We start from the raw sequence: 20,929 nt of genomic DNA, 5'->3' as shown, positions 1-20,929 counted from the left end.
CCCTCGACCGAAATTGAGCAACATTTGCGGCCAAGTTCCTCACTCGCAAAGTTGAACCGAAACGTCAAGTCATTAATATTCACACGCCGGCTAAAGCAAAAGAGTTTCCTCCTTTGGATTCTCGATTCAGACGAATAATATTTAATTAGAGAATTGTTTAGACTAACTTTTTAATTACGGTGCCCGCAGCGTGGGCCGTCCCCCCATAAATCTTGTAGCCAAGGGCTTACCCGAAAAAAAAGAAAAACATATGACCCTGGAAAACCTTTAAAGTCGGCTGCCTAGATGAAAAGCCCCTATTTTCCGCCAGTTTTCCCTCTCCCCTGAGTGGCCGTCAGTTGCATAAATTTCACTTGCGCCGACAACGTTAAAGTCAACATTCTGCCGCCAGTGGCCTACATTCGGCGGGGGGGGGGGGGCAAAATGGGGCTTGGAGTGTACTTTCAGCATTACTGCCTCCGCCTTTCACTTTCGGTGACATTTTGCAGCGTTGCATACATCACATGTGCCACTGCGAGTGAGTGTGCGTGCTTATGCAGATGAGTTGCCAGTAACGTGTGGAAAATTATGAAGATAAATTTGTGTTTGTCTTTTTTTTTTCGTTTCGCCTTTTGCATTTTGCGAGCGCCCCAGAGAGCGTCAGTCGTGTGCCACTTTGGCGGCGCCAGCTGTTGCCGACACGAAAAATTCTATGAAAAATTACCCGAGTAAATCCCAGTGAAGTATTGGCGATAGTTTTCAGCTGAGTGGAGTTCTTAAAGCGACCAGAAGTTGAACAGCACCACCAGGGAGGCAGAATGGACTTAAAATTAGTTTTTCTTATTATTAAGTAAGTCAAACTGAAGTCGTGGAAAGAACAGTAAAACAGAATACAGAATACAGAAGTTACTTAGCTATCTAATCTGGGAACCAGATTAGATCCTAAGGCTTGTATATTTGCATTCTGCGAAACATTGTATGTGCAAATGTAGAAATGGAAAATATGCAATGCAATATTATAGCTTCCATGTTTAAATGGTGGCTGTGTCTCCCTCGAGCGAGCGAACAGCTAATTTAAATGAATTTCCTACTAGTTGAGGAACTTTGTAAAAGGGGGGAAACCAAATTAATTGACAACTGTTCGAGATGCTCGAGTGGAGCAATTTGGCGCATTGAATACAAATTGCGTGGCCATGTGGCCCGAGGCCAATTCTCGGCAAACTAAGCTGGCAAATGGCGAAACTTGAGATAATTAATTGAGCGCTAAACTAAACACGAATTCCGAACCGAGCCGGCCAAAAGCAATTATCTACAATAACAATACTTGCCACACACCCGTGCGCGCTTGTGTGTGTGTGTGTGTGTGTGTGTGTGTGTGTGTGGGCCCTCTGGCCCTGCAAACACACATCCTGCACAAAGGACCAACAGTAAATCACTTGGCATTTAGCAGTCTAAAATAAATCGATTCTCTATTAACGGAACATTAAAAACCCCGATTGCCTTTTGTTTCATTTCAGATAAATGCGCTAAACAAACAAAATCCGAAAACGACCAAAATCCAATCTGAATCAAAAGGGCAGTGGGACTTAGCCCCAGAGTCAGGACAGATGTTGCTGTTCTGAAATTAGTGAACATGGCCCACAGCCAATGGTTATTGATGGTCCGAGTAGAGGAAATCACTGTTGAAGAAGCAACGAGGAACCGAGACCGAGACCCAAAGAAATATTAAACAAATTATGAACAGCAGCGCGATTGTGGGGCAATAAAGTTGGCCATAAAAACATAGTTCAAACCGCGCGGCGAACAATAAACGAGGAAAACTAATATTTGACAAACTGTGAGCGAAGTCACTCGAAAGTAAAATTGTGAACATTCGCAAAAAGTTGCTACCCCGAGAAAATCCCAAACGTTTGCACTCGTTGCGTATACGCCGTGTTGGCAGTTTTGCATTTTTGCAAGAGGTGTTAAATGCGTTCGCCAGTCTCAGCTGGAGCTGCAGCTCCACCGACCACAGTCCACCACGGATCCCCCGCTGGAAAGTACCAGTAAAGGCCAGTGAAAGTACCAAACTGTGCACTATTTCCGCGTAACTGAACATTATCGCTCTCGCTCCCTCGCGGGAGGGGATGCGCTCCTGGAAAAGTCGCAGTCGATCCAAAATGCAAACACTCGAAACGAGAACGCGGCTCCTGCAGGGCGCCCAGCTCACCCAGCTGCTCCTCGGTGCCATCCTCTGCCTCACAATCGGTAAGTGTCCCTCATACTCTCTCTCCTCAGATCCACGCGATGTTTCTCTACATTCACGCTAATCGGGGCATAAGCAATTACTGTTTCAATGACCCAATATCCTTGACAATTTCCTTGGCTTCCTGCGCAATGTCAAAAACAAGGCTGTTAGACGAGGGGTACACTGAATAACACAGTCTTTCTTTCATGGTTGAAACTAAAATGGTGTATAATGTTTTATAATTTAAGATCCTTACCTTTGTATACGATAAATCAAAATACAATGCTACAATCAATGCGAACAATGAATTGTAATATTTGCAATACAGTATATATAAATTTACACCTGGGTTTTATGTTTTGTTTTTTTAGACTTAATAAATCTTTGAAATCAATAGGAGTAGATTTGCAACTAGTTTCTCAGTGCAGCGACGAGTGGCTGCTTGACATTTGCTTTTCAGCCGGAGGCGGCTCGATTGCAGTTGCATACATTAAAAATGAATGAGTGGATGGCTGAAACAGATGTTCTCCCGCGTCGTCCTTCGCTCCTCGTCCTTTCGCATCCATCGGGCTCACCTTGTGCAATTTTTCGAATTTACAATCGCCGGCTCTGTTGCCATCGTCGTTGTTTTCTGGCTCTTCAGCTGCCAGCGCCAACAATTATGATATTTGTTGGCCTGACTGGGTGTGTATGCGTGTTAATTGCTCTGGAGGAGCAGTAAAAAATGGAATAAATGGAATAAATGGAATAAGGGGGGTAATTTCAATGAACTGCATAAAGTGGTTTTGTTAACACGCCGACTACAGTACATTCAGTCCACTCGCACCCCATCAACCCTTAATTTGTTTCAATTGTTGGGCCTTTTTTGCCACTCAATGTCAAAACAAGTCAACTCACTTATCTGGGTTTTTCCCAAAAAAAAAAAAAAATAGCTCCTGTTAAGTTGAAGCGTCGGTCCATCAACGCTTACAGTTCCGTTGTGAACGCGATGTGACAGGAACTGTGATTGCCTCGCATTTTGCAATCATTGATGAACCATGCAGCATATTTTAATGAAAGACAATCGAGACAGTGGCAAAAAAAAAAAACACAACAAACGATTTATTTTGGAATTTTCATATAAATTGGATTCCCTCCCGATTGGTTTTGTACGGCAAAAGAGTTTTTTGAGCTGAATTTATTTTCTAACTGAGTCAATTCGGTGCAGCAACAGTTGGAGCGTTCGAAATCAATTAGTAAAAGCTGCTGATTGGCCTTATTGGCTGCGTTTAAAATTTATTGGATTTATTTTCATTCATCCACGGTGTTTTTTGTTGTTTCTGTGCGAAAAGCAAACGCCAAAACGTCCACAGATTGGCTTTATATTCATAAATAAACCTTTTTGATTTAGAGTCCTTTTAGTTTTTGTGCAATCTTAATCGGTTTTCTAGTTTGATACCAAAATGCAGTAGACAAAAACTTATTTCGACTATATTTTTCATTGTTTAGCACAAGTTCTATCTGGACTATGTGACCAATCGTATATTCATATGTAATCAATTAGTAGAAACGTGCAATGTTTATTATTTCTGGTTATTAGGCGAAGAAGGGGGAGCCATGCAATTGAATTTTCGCATGATTTTGCCCCATTGCTGTCATAAGAAGCTATTAGCGTACTTACTGCCGTCGCCCCAGGGCCTCAAAACACACAAATGGGCCATAGACCGCGAGTGCCCGGAAGCCGTGGAAAACGAGCAGCGGGAAAAGTGTGGAAAAGGCCAGCTGAAAAGCATAATTCACTGGTGCTGCAAAATGTTGAATTGTAAATGATCAGGCAACGGTGCAGGCGAAGAAAAAATGGTACAAAATAACCCAATTGGGGCGGTAAATGGGGAATGGGGAGGTAAGCTAGTGAAGCCATTAAGAGCTTCTGCAAAATTCCATGCACAACTACCAACTATTGGCCAACTACGCTAATATTAGAATTTCTTCGTCCGCACACATACAGCTCCAACTGCAGGTATGCTAAAATATTGGCAGCATTCTTTAACTTTTTTGAATTTACCATTCTGTGGATGGGATGTTGCTGCTCGCAGCAACTCATTCCACTCACTGACCAACTTTGAGTGTAAGATTGATTTATTTTTCATTTGCTGTGCTTTGCTTTCTGCTGCTCCACATTTTTCATAACTTTTTCTGTGATTCCCGCTCGCCGGCAGTAAATTTATTTAAGTTATAAATTGTGTTGCAAATTTGTAAGCATTTAAAGATGATTTGCTGCTGTCGGCGTCTCGATTCGCCTTAAAGCGAAGTAGATTGCAACGCCACAATTTAAGCACTATCAATTCATTGGCATAATGTGCAGCTGCCGAGAGCTGGATTGCGTATACGCAGCGTTGTATCCGTGCATACATAAATTGTGGCAATAAAAATAAAATCAGCAGTGCTGCGAATTTGGTTTCGTTTTCGGCTTAGTTTCTCGCTCTTTTGCGGAAACTTTTCACTTTTCTTTGTGCTTTCCTTGTATCTGAAAATGGAACTGGAGTCGGGGACATTATTTCTTGCTTTCATTTCCGTTTGTTTTGTCTGCTTGGCTTTATTGCAGTTCTCGCCACTCGGTTTCTTTCTTTTCACTTTTTTTCCCTGGCGCAGCAAATAAATATCACAAAAATTCGCATCCAGTTCCGTCGCGCATTTCATGAATTCCCTCCGCCATAGAAACGACTTTTCCCTCGATTTTCTTTTGCGCTCCTTTTTTCTTTCTGCTTGCTTTTTGTTTCTGGTTTATCCGCTGAGTATTTTCCCACGGCTGCTGAGAAACAAAACAATGAAATGAAAAATTATGGTCAAAGTCCCGTGCCCCCACTACCATCATCCGGTGTGTAAATGTGTTTCTGCCATCAATTTTTATTGCAAGCTGAGTGTATCAATAAATTAAACATAAAATTTGTAACCGACGGAGGCGAGAAGTGCAGCAGCTACGCCCACCGTCTACTCCGATTTAAACGGAGCTCAACAAGAGCCATTGAATTGAATTTGTGGCCATAAAATGCATCCGGATTTGGCCAATTGAAATTGAAGTTGTTTTGCAAATTGCCTTCTGACTTTCAAAGGCAAACATCTTTGCCTTTGCTTTCATCGTTTTGATGGATGGCCTGGCAATTTATATATAATATGCCTGGTAAGCAAGTCAAATCATTGGCAAGTGCTTACCGAAAATAGCCAGAAACTAATTGTCGGCTTGAAGGATTCGGGCCTTCGAGATTTCCAAGAAAGCTGGTTTAAATAGTAGAAGCATTAATCTCTTGCCTCGCATTGCCTCCTTGGCAGCAAATAAACAAAGCGCTAAATCAATATATGTTATTCTAAATCAATATTAATGGACTCCAGTTCGCGCACACACTCACAGCTCACACCTCAAAAACAGGGATAAAAAGTGTTGACAGCTGCTTTTATTCACCTGTCAGGCACACAAGCCGCGCTAAACCGTTGATAAGCAACCGTCCAACAGCGTGTCATACGTACATGTGGTCCAATCCTCCCCCTTAGAATCCAGGAGAATCCAGGTCCAGCTATCTTCCCTTGTCCAGCCGTGAAGGGCGGGCAATAAAAATCCATCAGCATCATTTATCAATAGGGGGTGATTTTCTTCCTTATTCTGGCCAGCCCAGTCGCTCTGAAATATGGAAATATCAAGCATTCATGTAGGAGAGGTACAGAAAAATGTGTCATCTGTCGAAGGAAACTTTGTCCGGCCCAATTCTAGACTCCAGAACCTGGTTGTCACAAAGCATAAATGTCAGAAAGTTCAGAGTTGATAAATGACATTGAGTGCAGCTCGCCAATGTATTAATTTGAGCCAAGACAAGGGGTCTGCCAAAAAAAAGGTCAATAGAACAAACAGATAACACCTACTCGAAAACTGGCGACTTCTCGAATAACAAGAAAAGTATAATAATCACTAGACCTTATATGGTAAACGTTATTAATACATACAAACGAAATGTTTACAAAATATCATAGAGCTTTAAGTTTGATTTTAAAAATAACATTTATAAAGAAAGAAGACCTCTTTTAAAACATTCAAAATTATCCTTAAGTTCTGGCGTTTTTATTTACTGTGACGAAAAGCTTAACAACTTAAATGCTTAATCTTAGGCGGTATATAGCTATTAAAATGTATACTATTGGCAAATGTTTATCAACAAAACATTGTGTTTGATTTTCAAATTACAAGTATACCTATATATAACTTTATTCGTTTCTGATCGGAATATAACATTGTTTGTTGCTATCGCAATATTTCATTACTTATTTGATTTGACTAATTCTAGCGTGTGTTGACTTCGTAAGGAACAATACATCGTTTAATAATATTTCTGTACATCCCTAAACAAAATGGTTTTCCTCGAACTCGGCCTCCATTCCATCTCCTCCCCAAATTGTTTCGCAACACTTTAATTAGTTTTTATCTCCATCCACGAGCCGTCGCTGTCATCTGACGGATCTTTAGCATAAAGTGCAAATGTAATTCAATTTCGATTTCCCCAACGTGCAGCTGCAGCTGACAGTTCAATTCCCGATACTTTTCTGGTGTTTTTTTTGTTTTATTTGTGTTCGGGATGCAAGTGTCTGTGAAAGTTATTTGCTGTCGCTTGGCTCTTGTTGGCTGACTGCTCACTGGAGGAGGCGCGCCTTTTGCAAGGCAAATGAGCGCCGTGCCAAGTGCCACGCCCTGAAACGCCCACACCTCTCTATCCATTTCCCCCCCTCCAAAAAACGAAACAGAACGAGGGCAGGCTCTCGAACAATATCTGATAAGCTGCATCATACATTTGCATACTTCCGGCAATTTGTTTTTGTGCGAGCCAAACAAATCGAGACAAATGCAATAAGCGCAGAGGAACAAAAGCGGCTAGAAAATGCGATAAAAAAATGGTAACTGCCAAGTTATTTCCATCAACGAAGAGATTATACACTTTCTTGTAGAAATGTTACAGCTATTGGTGGCTAAAAATTACACAAAATTAAACAAGAATTTTTGAATCTTTTGCATATTTCGAATTGCTTTTTTGAATTGTGCTCTTTTACCCCTAATAGGGTATTCAGAGCACAAGGAACTCAGAAAACATACTGCTCGATACGCAGTATGGTCGCGTAGTGCATACAAATTACGCCCCGAAACAGTGCCACGCCCCTGAAAACTCCCCCAATAACTCCGGCTGGGACACATCCCTGGAAAACAGAACTGCCAGCCAGCACCAACCCACGAATCGGTTTATTTAGGTGCCTCGCCTGTGACTCGCAGCAAGTTGTTTGCCATTTGCTGTGAGTTGAATGCGTCTTTGCCAGCCAAAAATATTGTTAGCCATAAATTTTTGGCAACACAGCGGAACAGAGGAGCGCACAAAGAGCTGCAAAAAATGTGCATCCAACATCGAGCAGGAAGCGCTGCATTTGTAGTCACAAATTCCGGGGCATTTGTTTAGAAACTTTGTCCGCAGTCCGCGACTGAAACACGCCATGTAATGTCAACTTGATTCGGGTCCAAACAACAGCTTCCACTTGAGCAAGTTTGCAGCTCAGCGGAGCGAACCCAGTGGCAGATAGATGTGTCGAGGATTCGCTTTTGTAAATATGCGAATTTGTGTACATAAATTGGGCACATCGTTCAGGGGATCAGAGCAACAGGGCTAACTTCCATCACAGTGCAGCCCGAGTTTCAGTTCAAAGCAGGAACAAATTCACACCGATACACACAAACACTGCTGTCAAAAAAAAAAAAGAAAGAGAAAATCAAATAAAAACAAGCTCTTTATAGTAAAGGCTGCTTTTGCAGCCACTTAAGCCAGCAAAAAAAAATAAAAATAAATGAATAACTCACAAAAGACTATTCAAAAACCAAAAACAGCAAGATGAGTTTGACAGAGATGATGCGGGGCAAATCGATGCCAGTGGACAAGGAGAATGACATTAAACTGGCCCAACATGGTGAGATGTTAAGCAATCTAGATCAGACCCAACTAACGAACTAAATCTATAATTCTCACACAATTGTGTGAGATAGGAGTAATGGAAAATATAACTTCAAATAGCTATTCAACTATAATGAATAGTTAGTTTAATTGAAATTTTAAAGAAATGTGTTCAAAAAGTTTTTAAGCTTAAGACTCTGCTAAGATAAATACTTTTCATGTGCGCTTAAAAGAAAACTTTGTTCCTTAAATCCCGAATTCTTCTAAGCGCGAATTTAAATGTTTAATGATGCATTCACACCTTTTGCGACTAGAATTTGCAACCGTTCGCATAGTGCAAATCGGATGTGTGCTAAATGTCCTGGCCGAGGCCATCGAGCGGGTTAAGATTTCGCTAATCATGCCGAAACTGCTGGAACATCCAGGGCACATGGCTAAGATCCTGAATGGAACCAAGTACGAAAGGGCAGTTCACCTGGTTGAATCGTTTGTTCGTCGAAGAGAGTTCATTCTGCGGGAGAAACGTCCGCCCCTGATGGACCACGGCATTATCCAGATCATCGATTTCTTCCAGCGGAACAGCCGGATCTATCTCCTGTTCCCCAGCTACTACAATCACATGGGTGAGAACGAGAAGAAGCTGCTGAAGGCCTTCGAGATGCTCTATGATCTGGCCAAGGACCGCTTGTACAGGACCTCCACCGACGCCATCGCCCAGGAGCGCCAGCTGCATGCCATGTACAAGCAGAACGAGGTGGTCAAGACGCAGGTGGAGGAGCTGCACCAGAAGATCCAGGATCAGAAGGCGGCCATCAGGAAGCGCATGGCCGATAAGGAGGCCTACCTGCAGAACTACGAGGATCTCCTCATGAAGAAGAAGCGGGAGAAGAACGAGCGCATCCAGAAGGAAATGTGAGTGATGCTCATCCGAAAAAAAAGGATAAGGAAATGTTCCTTTTGACTTCATATTTTTTTTGCTCCTAGCGATCGGTGCACTCGTCTGGTGAAGGCCAATAAAAAATTAAGCTTAGAGCGACAAGCTGATTTGGAAGAGCAGCTGCAGAAAACACGGAACAATTACACTTTGACCACAAATACGTATTTAAAACAGGAGAAGATCTTTCGAGAGGAAAAGTAAGTTAAGCCAGATGTTTACACCGACTATCCCATGAACGATCGCCCCAAATCCTCAGAAACAAGCTGCTTATACAGCTACAAGCCCTCATCAAGAAATACGACCACAGCATTGGCGAGAAGATGATCGAGAACATGGAGCTCGCCGACGAGCACAAGAAGGCCAAGAAGGCTCTCGACGAATATATGATTGGATTCCGAAAAGTTGAGCGCGTCTACAAGCAGATCGTCGTGAAACGTGAGGAGGAGGAGGCCAGGCAGCGCCAGCATCGCATCCTTCTATTTGCCATGAACCGCGCAGCCATCAAGATCCAGAAATACTGGAGAAAGTGGAAGAGACACATGCGCAAGAAGAACAAGCGAAGCAAGAAGTGAAACCATTTTGAATAGTAATCAAAATTATTAGTGAACATCAATTGCTGGTACTAAGTGGAGAACATAAAATTTAGGAATTGATTTTTTGAGACTACATGAATGTTTGTATTCCATATTATGATTAGCAGCTTATAGGCCAAGACCTTGAAGGTATCAATCGAAAGTATAGAGAACTGATAGAATTGCGACAATGTAAAGTATTCATCCTGTCACCAACCGCTTTCGCCCAAGCTCCATTGGCCTATTAGAGGAAAACTAATTTCGCTTTTAATCTGCCGGCTGGCAAACCACAAAGACACCTCGAACTTGCCCAATCTCTTCCACTATCTGCCCTCAATGGCGTGTCATTTGCATTTAAAATGTGTGAGAGAGGTTTCTATTTTAGCTGGCCTATTTTCGACTTTTTCGGGTGTGGAAAATGTATTGCAAGGGGGGATTTCTAACACAATGTGCAGCCGGAATGAGGCGACATTTTGTAATGCCGTGCGGCCAAGTGCAGTCAAGTCAATGTTAAAACTGCCGGGCCAAAACGGCAGGGCATTTTGTGGCTCATGGTGAAATGCGGAAAAAATATAAAGAGCTGGCCAGCTGGACAACCGCCTGATTGGTTTCGACCCGACCATCGAAATATGCACCGTATATGCAAATTACGCGCACTGCTCATGCCCTGTCATGAATTGTCACCCATTTTCCAACTGAGATGCTTCAACACGCGCAGCGTGGGTGGTGAAAGCCCTAGTGGTAACGCAAAGGGTTGGGGAACAGTGGGAGTGCTCCTAACCAAGAGGTGGATAGACCGCAAAACAGCCAAAGGCCCGAGCGGGTGCAGTGGCAAAAGTACTCATAAGCCCCGTTGGCGGCAACACTCATTCGCCCCGTTGGCTGCGCCATGACTTTACGCCCGAGAGCAGTCGACATGAATATATCTGCTGCTAATATCAGGCTTCCTTCCGCCCCCGAAAGCCACACCATCCCACAAATGGTTTCGAATTGCTAATTTTATCAGCACGTGCACACATGTGTTACAACATTTTCTGCGCTAGGAGGACATCCTTTCTGCGGCCGAGGACATTCGTTATCGGCGATCTACGCTTGCCATTTTATTGCTGACCATTTCAGTTCGACCCATAAAGATTGATAATTATGTCGGGCTAATATTGTCAGCCGTAAAAACTGATATCATCGGACGAGCGGTGGAAAATATTTAATGGTCAACCTTCAGGTTGCTATTGTGCAGTCCACATAAAACGCTCATATTAATGATGTAAGAGGGAACAGTAAGACAGAGAAACAGAGAGAGAGAGAGAGAGAGGGTACAAAATCCAATGAATATAAACAACATCAATTGAAATCATGGCAGGTAGCTGAAATCCTATCACAGGACTCATCCTTACAACGCGACAAAGACCACAGCAAAATTGCTTTCCACCTCTATATCCTGTTATTCCCTATCTACATCCAACTGTCCTTGTTCCTGTCGCTGTATTTGTGCTTTGTGCTGACGATTTAATCGCCGTAATGGAAATATCTTTTTTTTATCAGAGATTCACATTCGTTTTTAGAGTTTTTGCCATTTCAATTGTTATATTTATTGCACCACTGTTCCTGCCGATGGTTGCAGTAGAAACAAAGCCCGTTTACGGATTTGCATTTTTCTTGAATACTCTAGCTTTTGATATTTCAAATATACTTCATGTATTCAAAGGAATTTAAATGGCTTAAATATGTGTAAATACAAAACTAAGAGAATATCATATCAATTGGAGAGGAATAAGGGTGTACAGACACAAACCAAATAGATAGATTACCCACCCATAATACATAAAAATTAATATTTTACCCACCTATTTTTTGTTTCAAACAATACAGCTCAGAGTGATCAAGATGTAAATTCTATCAGATTAGGGTAACAAAATTTTTACTTAATCCCGACCATTTCCATTTATGTTGCTGTGTCCTGTCAGCCGATTGAAATTGTGTTCGGGATATGTGTATATTGTGGACACGATGCATTCGTATAGGATTCCATTTAGATCTGCGCTTTGTCATTCAACTAAAGCTCATTGATACTATAAACTGGTTCAATATTCATTAAATTAAGTGCTGTCATTCACTCGATTGTGTCGCACCCTAACGTTGAATGATAGGATATGTAGCCGATGTCCCGCACCCAGCCCAGTTTTGGGTTGCTTTGAATACTTGGCATTCAAATGTATTTGGCGGAATGCACACACAAGTATGCCAGCCATCCCCTTGACTGGAATGCCTTAACCCTTACTGAGCCATGTGCCCTGTCATGGTCGTTGCATTCCATGAAATCCATGGAGCCAACTCACTTCCCCACCAGCCCGCAACAAACAAAACCCACTTTGGACCCTGGCTTTGGATATAGCTAACCCGGCTCGGGGTTTTCTTTTATTCGCTGCCAAACAATTGAGAGGGAAATGTAATGTGTGTGTGTGTACTCGCTGCTGGGAAAGTGAGACAAAACCGGGCAAACGTAAAGTATGCAGTGAATGAGCTCCCAGCTGTGGTCTGGGCTTTCTTTTACACGGAAAACATTTAGAAACTTTGTGAACGTTAAAAGTACCACAGAAATTAATAACATTTCATATACTAGTATAGCGAACGAATCATTGTACTCAAGTGCCAAAGAGTTCTGAAAAAGGTCCTAGGCTTTCTCAAAAGTACCATGGATAAAGCTTCTCGACCAGTGTATTCTTAAAGGTGGATGTAATGGATGCAGGAAGCAGGAAGCCACAAGACGGCGTTCCATTTTCTAAGGCTTTCGGCTTTCCTGGAAAAGAAAGCAAACAATTTTAGCTGCAAACATCACAATATTGGGGTAGTGTCCCGGAGCTCTGGGAGTGGGGACAAAAGCCCGAGGGCCCCAACCGATTCATGAGTGCCGGAAATGCTTTATGAGTCCAGCAATGTTTCCTCCCCGCCATAAAACGCGAGCCAGCCAAATTGAAATCTCACTTTGCGCCGCTAACTTTTCATCTTGTGTTTTTTTTGGCCGGCCAAAAATATATAGAAATATATACGTACTTATGCACAGTCGAATGCATAAAAAGTGGCACCAGTTCCTCCATTCAGCAGGATGCTTGCCAAAAAAGCTACGGGGCCGAGTGGAGCTGGAGAGGAAGAAGGAAACGAGCTGCTGAAAGAAGTTTCGCAGCCAAAAAGGCGTCGCTCGGTGAATGCAGGCAACGTCTCTAACTGCTCATAATTTATGCTAACGGCAATTTAAACTTCAGCTGTTATTTATTAAAGCCACGTGAAGTCCTTCCACCTCGTCCCTCTTCGCTGCTTGTGGTCGGTCATTGTAAGCCGCGCTTTCAATCCCAAACGCAGGCACAGTGTGGCGTTTTTGGCTACTCAGGAATACAGTTTAATTGGATGTATATATATAATTAAATAAACTGAAAATGTAACAAAGTTTTGTATGTAATTATAATATTATTTATGCCGGCGACCTTTTGATGCCCTCAGTGTATGGCAAAATTCTTTAATATGTAATTAAGAGCTCAAAATAATGATTTTGAATGTTAGCAACCGCCCTTTATAAGGTTCAAAAAAACTGGCACAGAAATATGTAGGAACTTTGCATAACCGGCCACTTCAACTAGCATACTATCCTTCTTAGCTATTAACTTTTGAAGTGAGAAAAACTCATTGGGTTAATTTGTTCATTGAAGCGCCGCCATAATAGTAGTCGTAGTCGTAATCGAGTTCGTTAAACTGAACGCCAGTGAGCTGCACACAAATAAATGTTATTTTTAGGCCAAATTTTCTGCACTTCCGGCTCACTGTAGTTGGATGCCAAAAAGTGACCTAAATTGGCAGGGGATGGCAGTGTCTGGGTTTGTTGGCCCGGCCGAAAGCGGTGGGGCTTCCCCTTCTCCGCTCAGTGGCATCAAATTGTTGCCAGTCTCCAAAACGAGAGTGCAGTTGAATGTGGCAGCCAGGCGGAGGAGGATCTGTGGGCTCCCAGGGACAAATGGAGAGGATTGTCGCCCCCTGCAGTCGAGTTAAGTGTTTTATATTTTCGTTTAGCAGCTGAAAGTTGCATCCTTGGCTTGAATCTAACCTGCATCCTGCATCCTGCATCCTGCTTCCATCCATCCACTAACTGCTGCCGGCTGCGTTCGTTGTTTTTATACAAAAGTTAAAAAGCACAGCTCGCAAACAAACACCCGGGAAGCTCAGGATACACACTCGCATACTGACTCAATTTTACCTGGCCTATTGCAGTTTAAAGCACTTCGAGCCGAGCTTCAAGAGTTTTATTGGTAAATTGGACAGATTGGGGAAAAATGATATTAATTTCAACGTCGGTTAAAGTGGCTCAGGTCGGCTGGGTATTAATATTAATATATATTGCTTGGCTAGTTTTGTGTTTATAAACCTAATGCATTTTTATTCGCCAAATTAATATTTGCACTTTTTTATGTTTCAAATTGATTTGAAAGTACATAAAATCGAATCACATTACTAATTATTTATTTATAAATTATTCTTAGCTAATCTCTATCTTAAAAATTATATTGTATTGTATGAAATGCTTGGATTGTATTGAAAGATGTCTCTCATCATGTAGAAAGTGTGTTAAAATGATCACTTCCTTGGCGGCAACTCAATTTAAAATTTAATTCTGCTCTTCTGCTCCACCTTATTCAAACAAACGAATGTGACACAGAAAAAACAATTACGTTTATTCCTCATGCAAAACGTGTTTAGGACGCGCCACATTTTCCACATGCATCTTATTTGCACCCATCCTCGGCCGCGTCCTGCTGGCAACATCATTAGAGAGCTGACAAAAAACGAGCAAACAACTGGGAGCGAAATATATCTAAAAAGTATGCGAGCAAATGAGATTTAACCTGCTATCAACAAATTGCGCTACTTTGCAGGTTAACTGCAGCGGAACAGACGGAGCAACCGCGTCCGCTAGATAACAGCACCACGCTACAAACAACAAGTTGCAACGCACTAATGAACGATCTGAACTCTGGGATACCTAGTTCTTAGTTTATGGGATCTATTTTATGCCTATTTCGTTATATAGATCTACATAGAAATGGGAAGAGATAGCCAAGAAAGGGAATCCGCCGCAAGATAATAGCGATATCATTTGAAGCTAAACGGTCACAGGATTCCATATAAATATACAAAATATTTATAATGTTCTGCCAAGGCTAGTATACCCTAGTATTCCAAATATACCCCGCATATAGTGGCAGGAACTTCACTTGATGTGCATGACTTGCAACAAAGCGAGAGTCCCTGCCTGGGAAGTGCAGTTGATTGCTGACTCTGGGTTTAGTTTTATATACATACGTGGTGCGAGTGGGGTTTTTGGGCTGGGTTTGGGGCGTCATCTATGGATCTTTGGGCTCTGTATCGCGATGAGCGGGAGTGAAGCTGTTAAAAGCACTGAGGTTACGACGTGTCGGAATTTTTATGCGTTTTAAAGTATTTCCCTGGCCAGACGGTGGGCGGGAGGGGGGAAGTGGGGAAAGTGCAGCCCGTAAAACGGTATTAAGCGTGGAAAACTAAGTTATGCGACAGAGTAGAGAGTTACGTACAGCGCCATAACAACTTAGCACGTACAGCCAGTAGTCCTGACCGTACGTGTGTTAGTGAGTATCTGTGCGCAAGACCCTGGCTGAGTGTGTGTGTGTGTTGTGTGTGTGGATGGTGGGGGTCGTAATGATGTGGGTGGCTTGAATGACACGTTGCGGAAGTTGTGGCTTAGTTTGCGGGCGAGTGGAGGGGCCAGTCGACAGTTTATGTCTGCGAGCTTAGCTCAAAAATACGCCAACTTGTTTGCTCAAACGGCATAAAACATAAAAAATACCCACACGCACACAAACAGTGACGTGAAGTCCTTTATGCTGCCATTACCACATCATAAAATCCTTCTTTTTGTGTCCAACTAATGATGGATGAACCATAGCCACAGGTATAGAGCGCAGTAAAGATATCAAGCTGTTTCATGACCCACATACTCCACTCTTTCCCCCTGAATGTATACCAGATTCGTGGTATGTGCTCCTATAATGACTTCATGCGAGCAAAATCCGCACACGAGCGTTACATTAATTATTACCCACAGAATACGTACACACTCCGTATCCACATTTTATGCCGGATTTTGTCTGACAAATGTAAAATGTTTTTTTTTTTTTCAGAGAATTAGCACAGGATCATATGCTACAGATGTACTAATTAATATTGCTAATTGGCAGATAAATCGCAAACTATATAACTATTTATGCGAACATTTTCGTATTTTGCATTTATTAATTTATTGGAGTAAAGTTTGTTTGTACCTATATGTGTAATTCGATCGCCTAGGCAATCACGATGTTAACAAAAATATATATAAAATAGTAATATCATGGCACATGCGAAGTCAGGCTTAGATATTTCATGAACGTAAATTCAATTACATGACAATTAAATTAATTATTCAAAGCAAATACATGGTTATAGAAGGAAAATATGAATTTAGCTTGAAATCTTATTTTAAGTTTTTGTCAAGGTTATTTGAGTGAATAGTCAAAGCTTTTATTAATTAGTCATGTTTTTCCAGTGACCTGAAAAAAATTAATAGCTTAGTAAAAAACCATAAATTATTCTAAAAAAAAAGGCACTACACTTATATGTGCTAAGAGCAGAAACCAATCATCTAACGTTTGAAAGGTCAAACGCATTTTCAGACTCATTTAATTGGGGCTTTGATCAAAAAATATTTGTTCTGATTTCGAGTCCATTGGTAAATTTCAATTAGAAAGATGAAAAACTGACATGGTTGTTATTCTATTACATTCTATGTCATAAAATATCTCGCATTGATGGTGAGTTAACAAACTGGAAATGTCAAACCGATAAATGCAACTGAAACGCCCGGAAAAGCATTTTTCACCAGCCAACGCCACTTACATTTGCGGTCATTCCTGACAGTTTTCGTTGCAAAGCAAATAATAATATAAAAACGATTCCCCCTGCCCCTTGCCCTCCGACCACGGTGCATAATTGATAGGTGGAAAATGGTAAAATTTAACAACGGAAAGCGGGCGGTCCAAAAAGTGTGTTTTTGATAGTCACCACAGACTATTAGGGTTTATTAAACGACATCTAATGCCTGTCAGCTTTTTCCAGCACCTACATTTGTTTAGTAAATATAATGCAGGATTCGTGGGTTGAGTCTGCGGTTTTTTCATTTTAACACAAATATTTATTTATGCATTAAAATTAGGACAACTGGCTTAATATTATTGCAGCAAGCGTTCTAAATATTGGCCGTCATGTTTCATGTTTGTGTGATGCATAATTGACAAGAGAAACCGCTATAGTCGATATAGTTCCCCGACTATCCAATACCCGTTAACCAGCTGGTGGGAGAGCAAACGTGAAATTTCAACATTTTTTTGACATATTGATAGAAATTACGGAAAAAAAAAAAATTAAATAATATAAACAAACACTCGAAAAACCAAAAATGGAAACAAACTTGCGCTGCGTCTAATATCTGTCTTAATCTTTCTAGCTTTTATAGTTCTTCAGATCTCGACTTCTATACGGACGGACAGACATACGGACATTTCCAGATGCGAGTCGATCTGAGCAATAATAAATTATTATACGCTTCCTTCCGTCCTTCATTCTTTACAACGAATCTAGTACTCTTCGAGTAACGTCAAAACATATTAAATATTTACAGACAAACTGACAAAAGGTGGAAAATGACATAACCGAGAACGATTCACGGCTTAAATTGAATGCCATACAAAATTGGCTTTGATTCCGTATTTTGATGATGTATTTGCTGGATGGCGAGTTTGCTTAAAAACCTATCTGTCTGTATTCAATGCATCTGAAGGCCTCGAAGGGGATTTAATGCAACTTACTGAGCCCTGGGTCATACAAGGGCAAATATTTACCTGTGCACAGGATGAACCTCGGCTGCCACCTTGCCTCATCCAATTTCTTTGGCTGCGCCTCAAAGAATGCTACAGCAACCAGACCAATAACAAATTTGCCAAAGGCAGTCCTTTTTGGTCCTTCCTCTGAGAGAAAATTTCTTTTGGTTTATTGAGCAGGCGGAGGAGGGCTTCAGCTGCTGCTCCTTTTCACCCAATGGGCGTGGCCAAATTGGATTTGCCACGTTACATGACGTCGACACTCACAAAGTACACAATCAGCAGCAGGGGAAATGTGGCCCAGGGATACGATCGGAAAGGACAACCAGGATATGCAAATCTTAAGGTTGAGTCTGCAGTTCGGGGCATCAATTTTGAGGCCTCGTAAAATTGCAATTTATGAAATATCGTAAAGTTGTCGGCCTCGTCGATTCCCAGACCAATTAACAGTGCACACAAAGCGACTGCCATAATTGCTGCCTTCCGGCCTTTGAAAACTCATTTCCTGTCGCAGGGACGAGATCCTCGATGCGCCAGAGACCAGGGTCACTTCTTCTTATATGCACCTTAAGCCTACTCCAATTTGCCCTTTGTCAATAGGTCGTTTTGCTTACCTGCGTGTATTTCTAATATTAATTAACCCTAATTAAGTTCACATCGCCTGGGAAAACTACTGAAAAAGGAAACCCATGGCCTGCGGGCCTGGAAACATTTCGAGTGAAATGATTAAACAACTGCCGCAGCAGCATATCACAAGTTATTTTTACTCGTCGCCCAGGACTGCAGGCTATGTCCTCAGACATTTAACGAGGATCCCATTTGCTTAAAATGTTTAATTAAAGTATGCAAAGTTGTGTCAGCTGTCGCCATCTGTGTGTAAATAACTTCCGGGAAGAACACATTTTTGAAAAGTCTTTGCTCGAATTCCCTTTACTCCTTGAATACAACAAGCATAAAGTAAGTTATAATATATATATTTACTATTAACTGTTACTGCGATTCTAGTCCTATCTATCTGTAAGATATGATAAGACGCAGAAATTAGTAAAAAGAAAAAGTCAAAGATACCCCGCTAAGAATAAAAGTTGTCAGTAAGTTTTGATATAACTATTAGAAACATGCTTTAAAATAATTACTTTTCCCCTGTAAGTTTACATTCAGAGTTCGCAGACATGTAGTTGACTCAGCTTGGCATGTAATGTAATTTCTTTTGTAAGTGTGCTCGTGTCACATAGGTTGAAACTGATTTTAATTAATTTTCGGAAGAGGCCAAAAACTTTGCACAGCACTAACTGGCATAAGTTGGGGATGACCAACTTTTACCTGGGCCCGCTGTCTAATCTGTGTCTTCATTAACATGGCCCCGGGAGCAGATGCTTCCACTTCCTCCACGTTCTTATACCCCCACTCCTTGGGGGCCTGAAAACTTTGCTCTGCCGTTGACTTTTCGTGTGTATGATTGCCTTAGCTGGTAATAGCAAGGGTTCCGACGGCTCTCGCAACAAGCTCGACGAACTTGTGGTGGCATTTGCGACTGGCTCCCGCCTCCGAATCCGAATCCGAATCCGAAATCGCTTCCGTAAATCACTTGCACTTTGACCCGCCGCAAGGGGAGCAGCAGGGGCTGCAGCACGGACTGCAGCACGGAGTGCAGCAAGGGTTGCAACAGGGTGTGCAGCAGGGGGTGCAGCAGGGTGTGCAACACGGCATGCAGCAGGGTGTGCAACACTTGCAGCACGGCGTGCAGCAGGGCGTGCAGCAGGGACTGCAGCAGGGACTGCAGCAGGGGCTGCAGCAGGGTCCGCAGCAGGGGCTGCAACAGGGTCCGCAGCACGGACTGCAGCAGGACCCGCAGCAGTCATTGCAGCAAGGGGTGCAGCAGGGGCTGCAGCAGGGGGAGCAGCAAGGTCCGCAGCAGGATCCACAGCAGGGGCTGCACATCTTCGATTCGTGCTGTTGGTGGATGTACGTATTAAGTGGCCAAGATGGCCAAGTGCGCGATAGATGTCCACTCACCTTGAACCCGTCAGAGATCTCGAGCCCGGGCCTTGAATTTGATTTGTGTGTGTCTGTGTGACTATTTACCTACAAAATGAGTTACTGCTGACATTTCCGTTTGAGTTTTAGGGCAAAATGTCAAATTACTTCAAAATAACTAGGATTAATTGGAGCTAGAGGTCGTTCATTTTAATTTCGCATACTCCAAAAAGCTTTTCTAGCATATACTTTGTGCTTAGATGCGACTGTTGGATCATCTGAAATTTCGCATTTAAACTAAATTAAAGTTCTCATTATTCAGACCTAAAAAAAACATATGTTTACGTGGCATACCACCCAGCTTAAATTAAATCATGAATATCTAGATTAGTGTAAAAAGTTATCATATGTCTAATGGAAAAGTGTTCATTATAAATTTCAAATTTGAAAAAAGAAGTCCAAGCAATATAACTTTAAGACTTCGAGGTAAAAAATAAATATCTTTACTAGTAAAATCTAAAGTTTTTAAACAATCACTTTATTGCTACATTTTTTTTTAACTAATATATCTGACTTAGTTATATTACGCATACGCCACGTATAAAATATGAATTTAATAGATTCTGTAAAGAGATTAATAAATCTGTGCAGAAACTAGCTCACCAAAAAGAGTCGATTCAAATCGTCGTCCTTGTTTTCATTTCTATTGTCAGTTTCCCTGATTGGGATCCTTCGTCTCCTCCCAATCCACACGTTAATCAACAGCTTCGTGCGGAAATGCAAACTAAGCGAATTTCTGGCATCTGTTTTATTTGGTTAAAGTTGAGCTAAACATTTGGGCGGCAACCGGGAGGCGGTAGCCTCAAGCTGGTTGCTTTGACAAATCACCACCCCCGAAATCCATCGCCACATCCACATCCACATCCTCATCCACACCCACATCCGCCTCCGCATTCGAGGAGCCTCTCTAGCTGACGACGCTGACAATTGAATGGCTTTGATCTTTTCAGCGCGTTTCTCTCCAATTTTTGCGTGTCGATTGCGCTGATTGTGAGTGAGTGAATGTGTGTGCGAGTGTGAGTGTGAGTGTGAGTGTGGGTTGCCAGCGGGCATGTCCTTCTGGTCGGGTCCTACAACTTGGCCGGGAGTGTCGAGCCATCAGTTGGGCGCTGTATTTGTCAGAGGGCGACAACGAGCCTGGCAGTGGCATTGAATGCATGAAACCTTTTGTCAATTACGCCACCGAACTCCGCCACCCGACTTTCCCAGCTCCCTGACTATTTCCCTTTTTTTTCCGGCTGTTGCCGTGGCTCTGTACCCTTGTGTAGTGGAGCAATGGGGCAGATGTG

At 42.1% G+C, this 20,929-nt stretch overlaps 2 protein-coding genes and 1 long non-coding RNA gene across 4 annotated transcripts in view; 2 read left to right on the top strand and 1 right to left on the bottom strand.

Annotated features, from left to right (window-relative positions):
* The window catches only part of LOC120451708 (hemicentin-2), a 64,211-nt gene that overhangs the window by 25,393 nt on the left and 17,889 nt on the right, over window positions 1-20,929 (top strand). Inside the window, exon 2 of the mRNA XM_039635609.1 lies at window positions 1,497-2,226. Within this exon, the coding sequence (XP_039491543.1) occupies window positions 2,106-2,226 (121 nt within the window). The 5' untranslated portion in view covers window positions 1,497-2,105. The remainder of the gene's footprint in view (window positions 1-1,496; window positions 2,227-20,929) is intronic.
* LOC120451707 lies at window positions 7,904-9,763 on the top strand. 2 transcript variants are annotated; one of them, XM_039635607.2, is made up of 4 exons: window positions 7,904-8,176; window positions 8,475-9,072; window positions 9,145-9,294; window positions 9,354-9,763. In XM_039635607.2, the coding sequence occupies exons 1-4, from the start codon at window positions 8,101-8,103 to the stop codon at window positions 9,667-9,669; spliced, it is 1,140 nt and encodes a 379-aa protein (XP_039491541.1). In that variant the 5' UTR covers window positions 7,904-8,100; the 3' UTR covers window positions 9,670-9,763. The 2 variants fall into 2 exon arrangements, with proteins under 2 accessions (XP_039491541.1, XP_039491542.1); XM_039635608.2 differs by having other exon boundaries at window positions 9,145-9,298; window positions 9,354-9,476.
* LOC120451714 lies at window positions 18,777-19,737 on the bottom strand. Its single transcript, XR_005616403.1, has 2 exons — window positions 19,620-19,737; window positions 18,777-19,556 (listed from the first exon to the last, which is right to left on the bottom strand). It is a non-coding gene; the product is annotated as an uncharacterized LOC120451714 (long non-coding RNA).

Source organism: Drosophila santomea, chromosome 3R, assembly GCF_016746245.2.
Source record: "Drosophila santomea strain STO CAGO 1482 chromosome 3R, Prin_Dsan_1.1, whole genome shotgun sequence".
NCBI lineage: Eukaryota > Metazoa > Arthropoda > Insecta > Diptera > Drosophilidae > Drosophila > Drosophila santomea.
The sequence above is the reverse complement of the archived record's forward strand: the minus strand, read 5'-3'. Positions and strand labels throughout refer to the sequence as shown.

Bases quoted from the DNA above. Each gene is read 5' to 3' on its own strand.
- LOC120451707 (XM_039635607.2), top strand. From the start codon at position 8,101: ATGAGTTTGACAGAGATGATGCGGGGCAAATCGATGCCAGTGGACAAG. The intron at 8,177-8,474 runs GTGAGATGTTAA...TTTTGCGACTAG, and splicing joins CATTAAACTGGCCCAACATG to AATTTGCAACCGTTCGCATA. The intron at 9,073-9,144 runs GTGAGTGATGCT...TTTTGCTCCTAG, and splicing joins GAGCGCATCCAGAAGGAAAT to CGATCGGTGCACTCGTCTGG.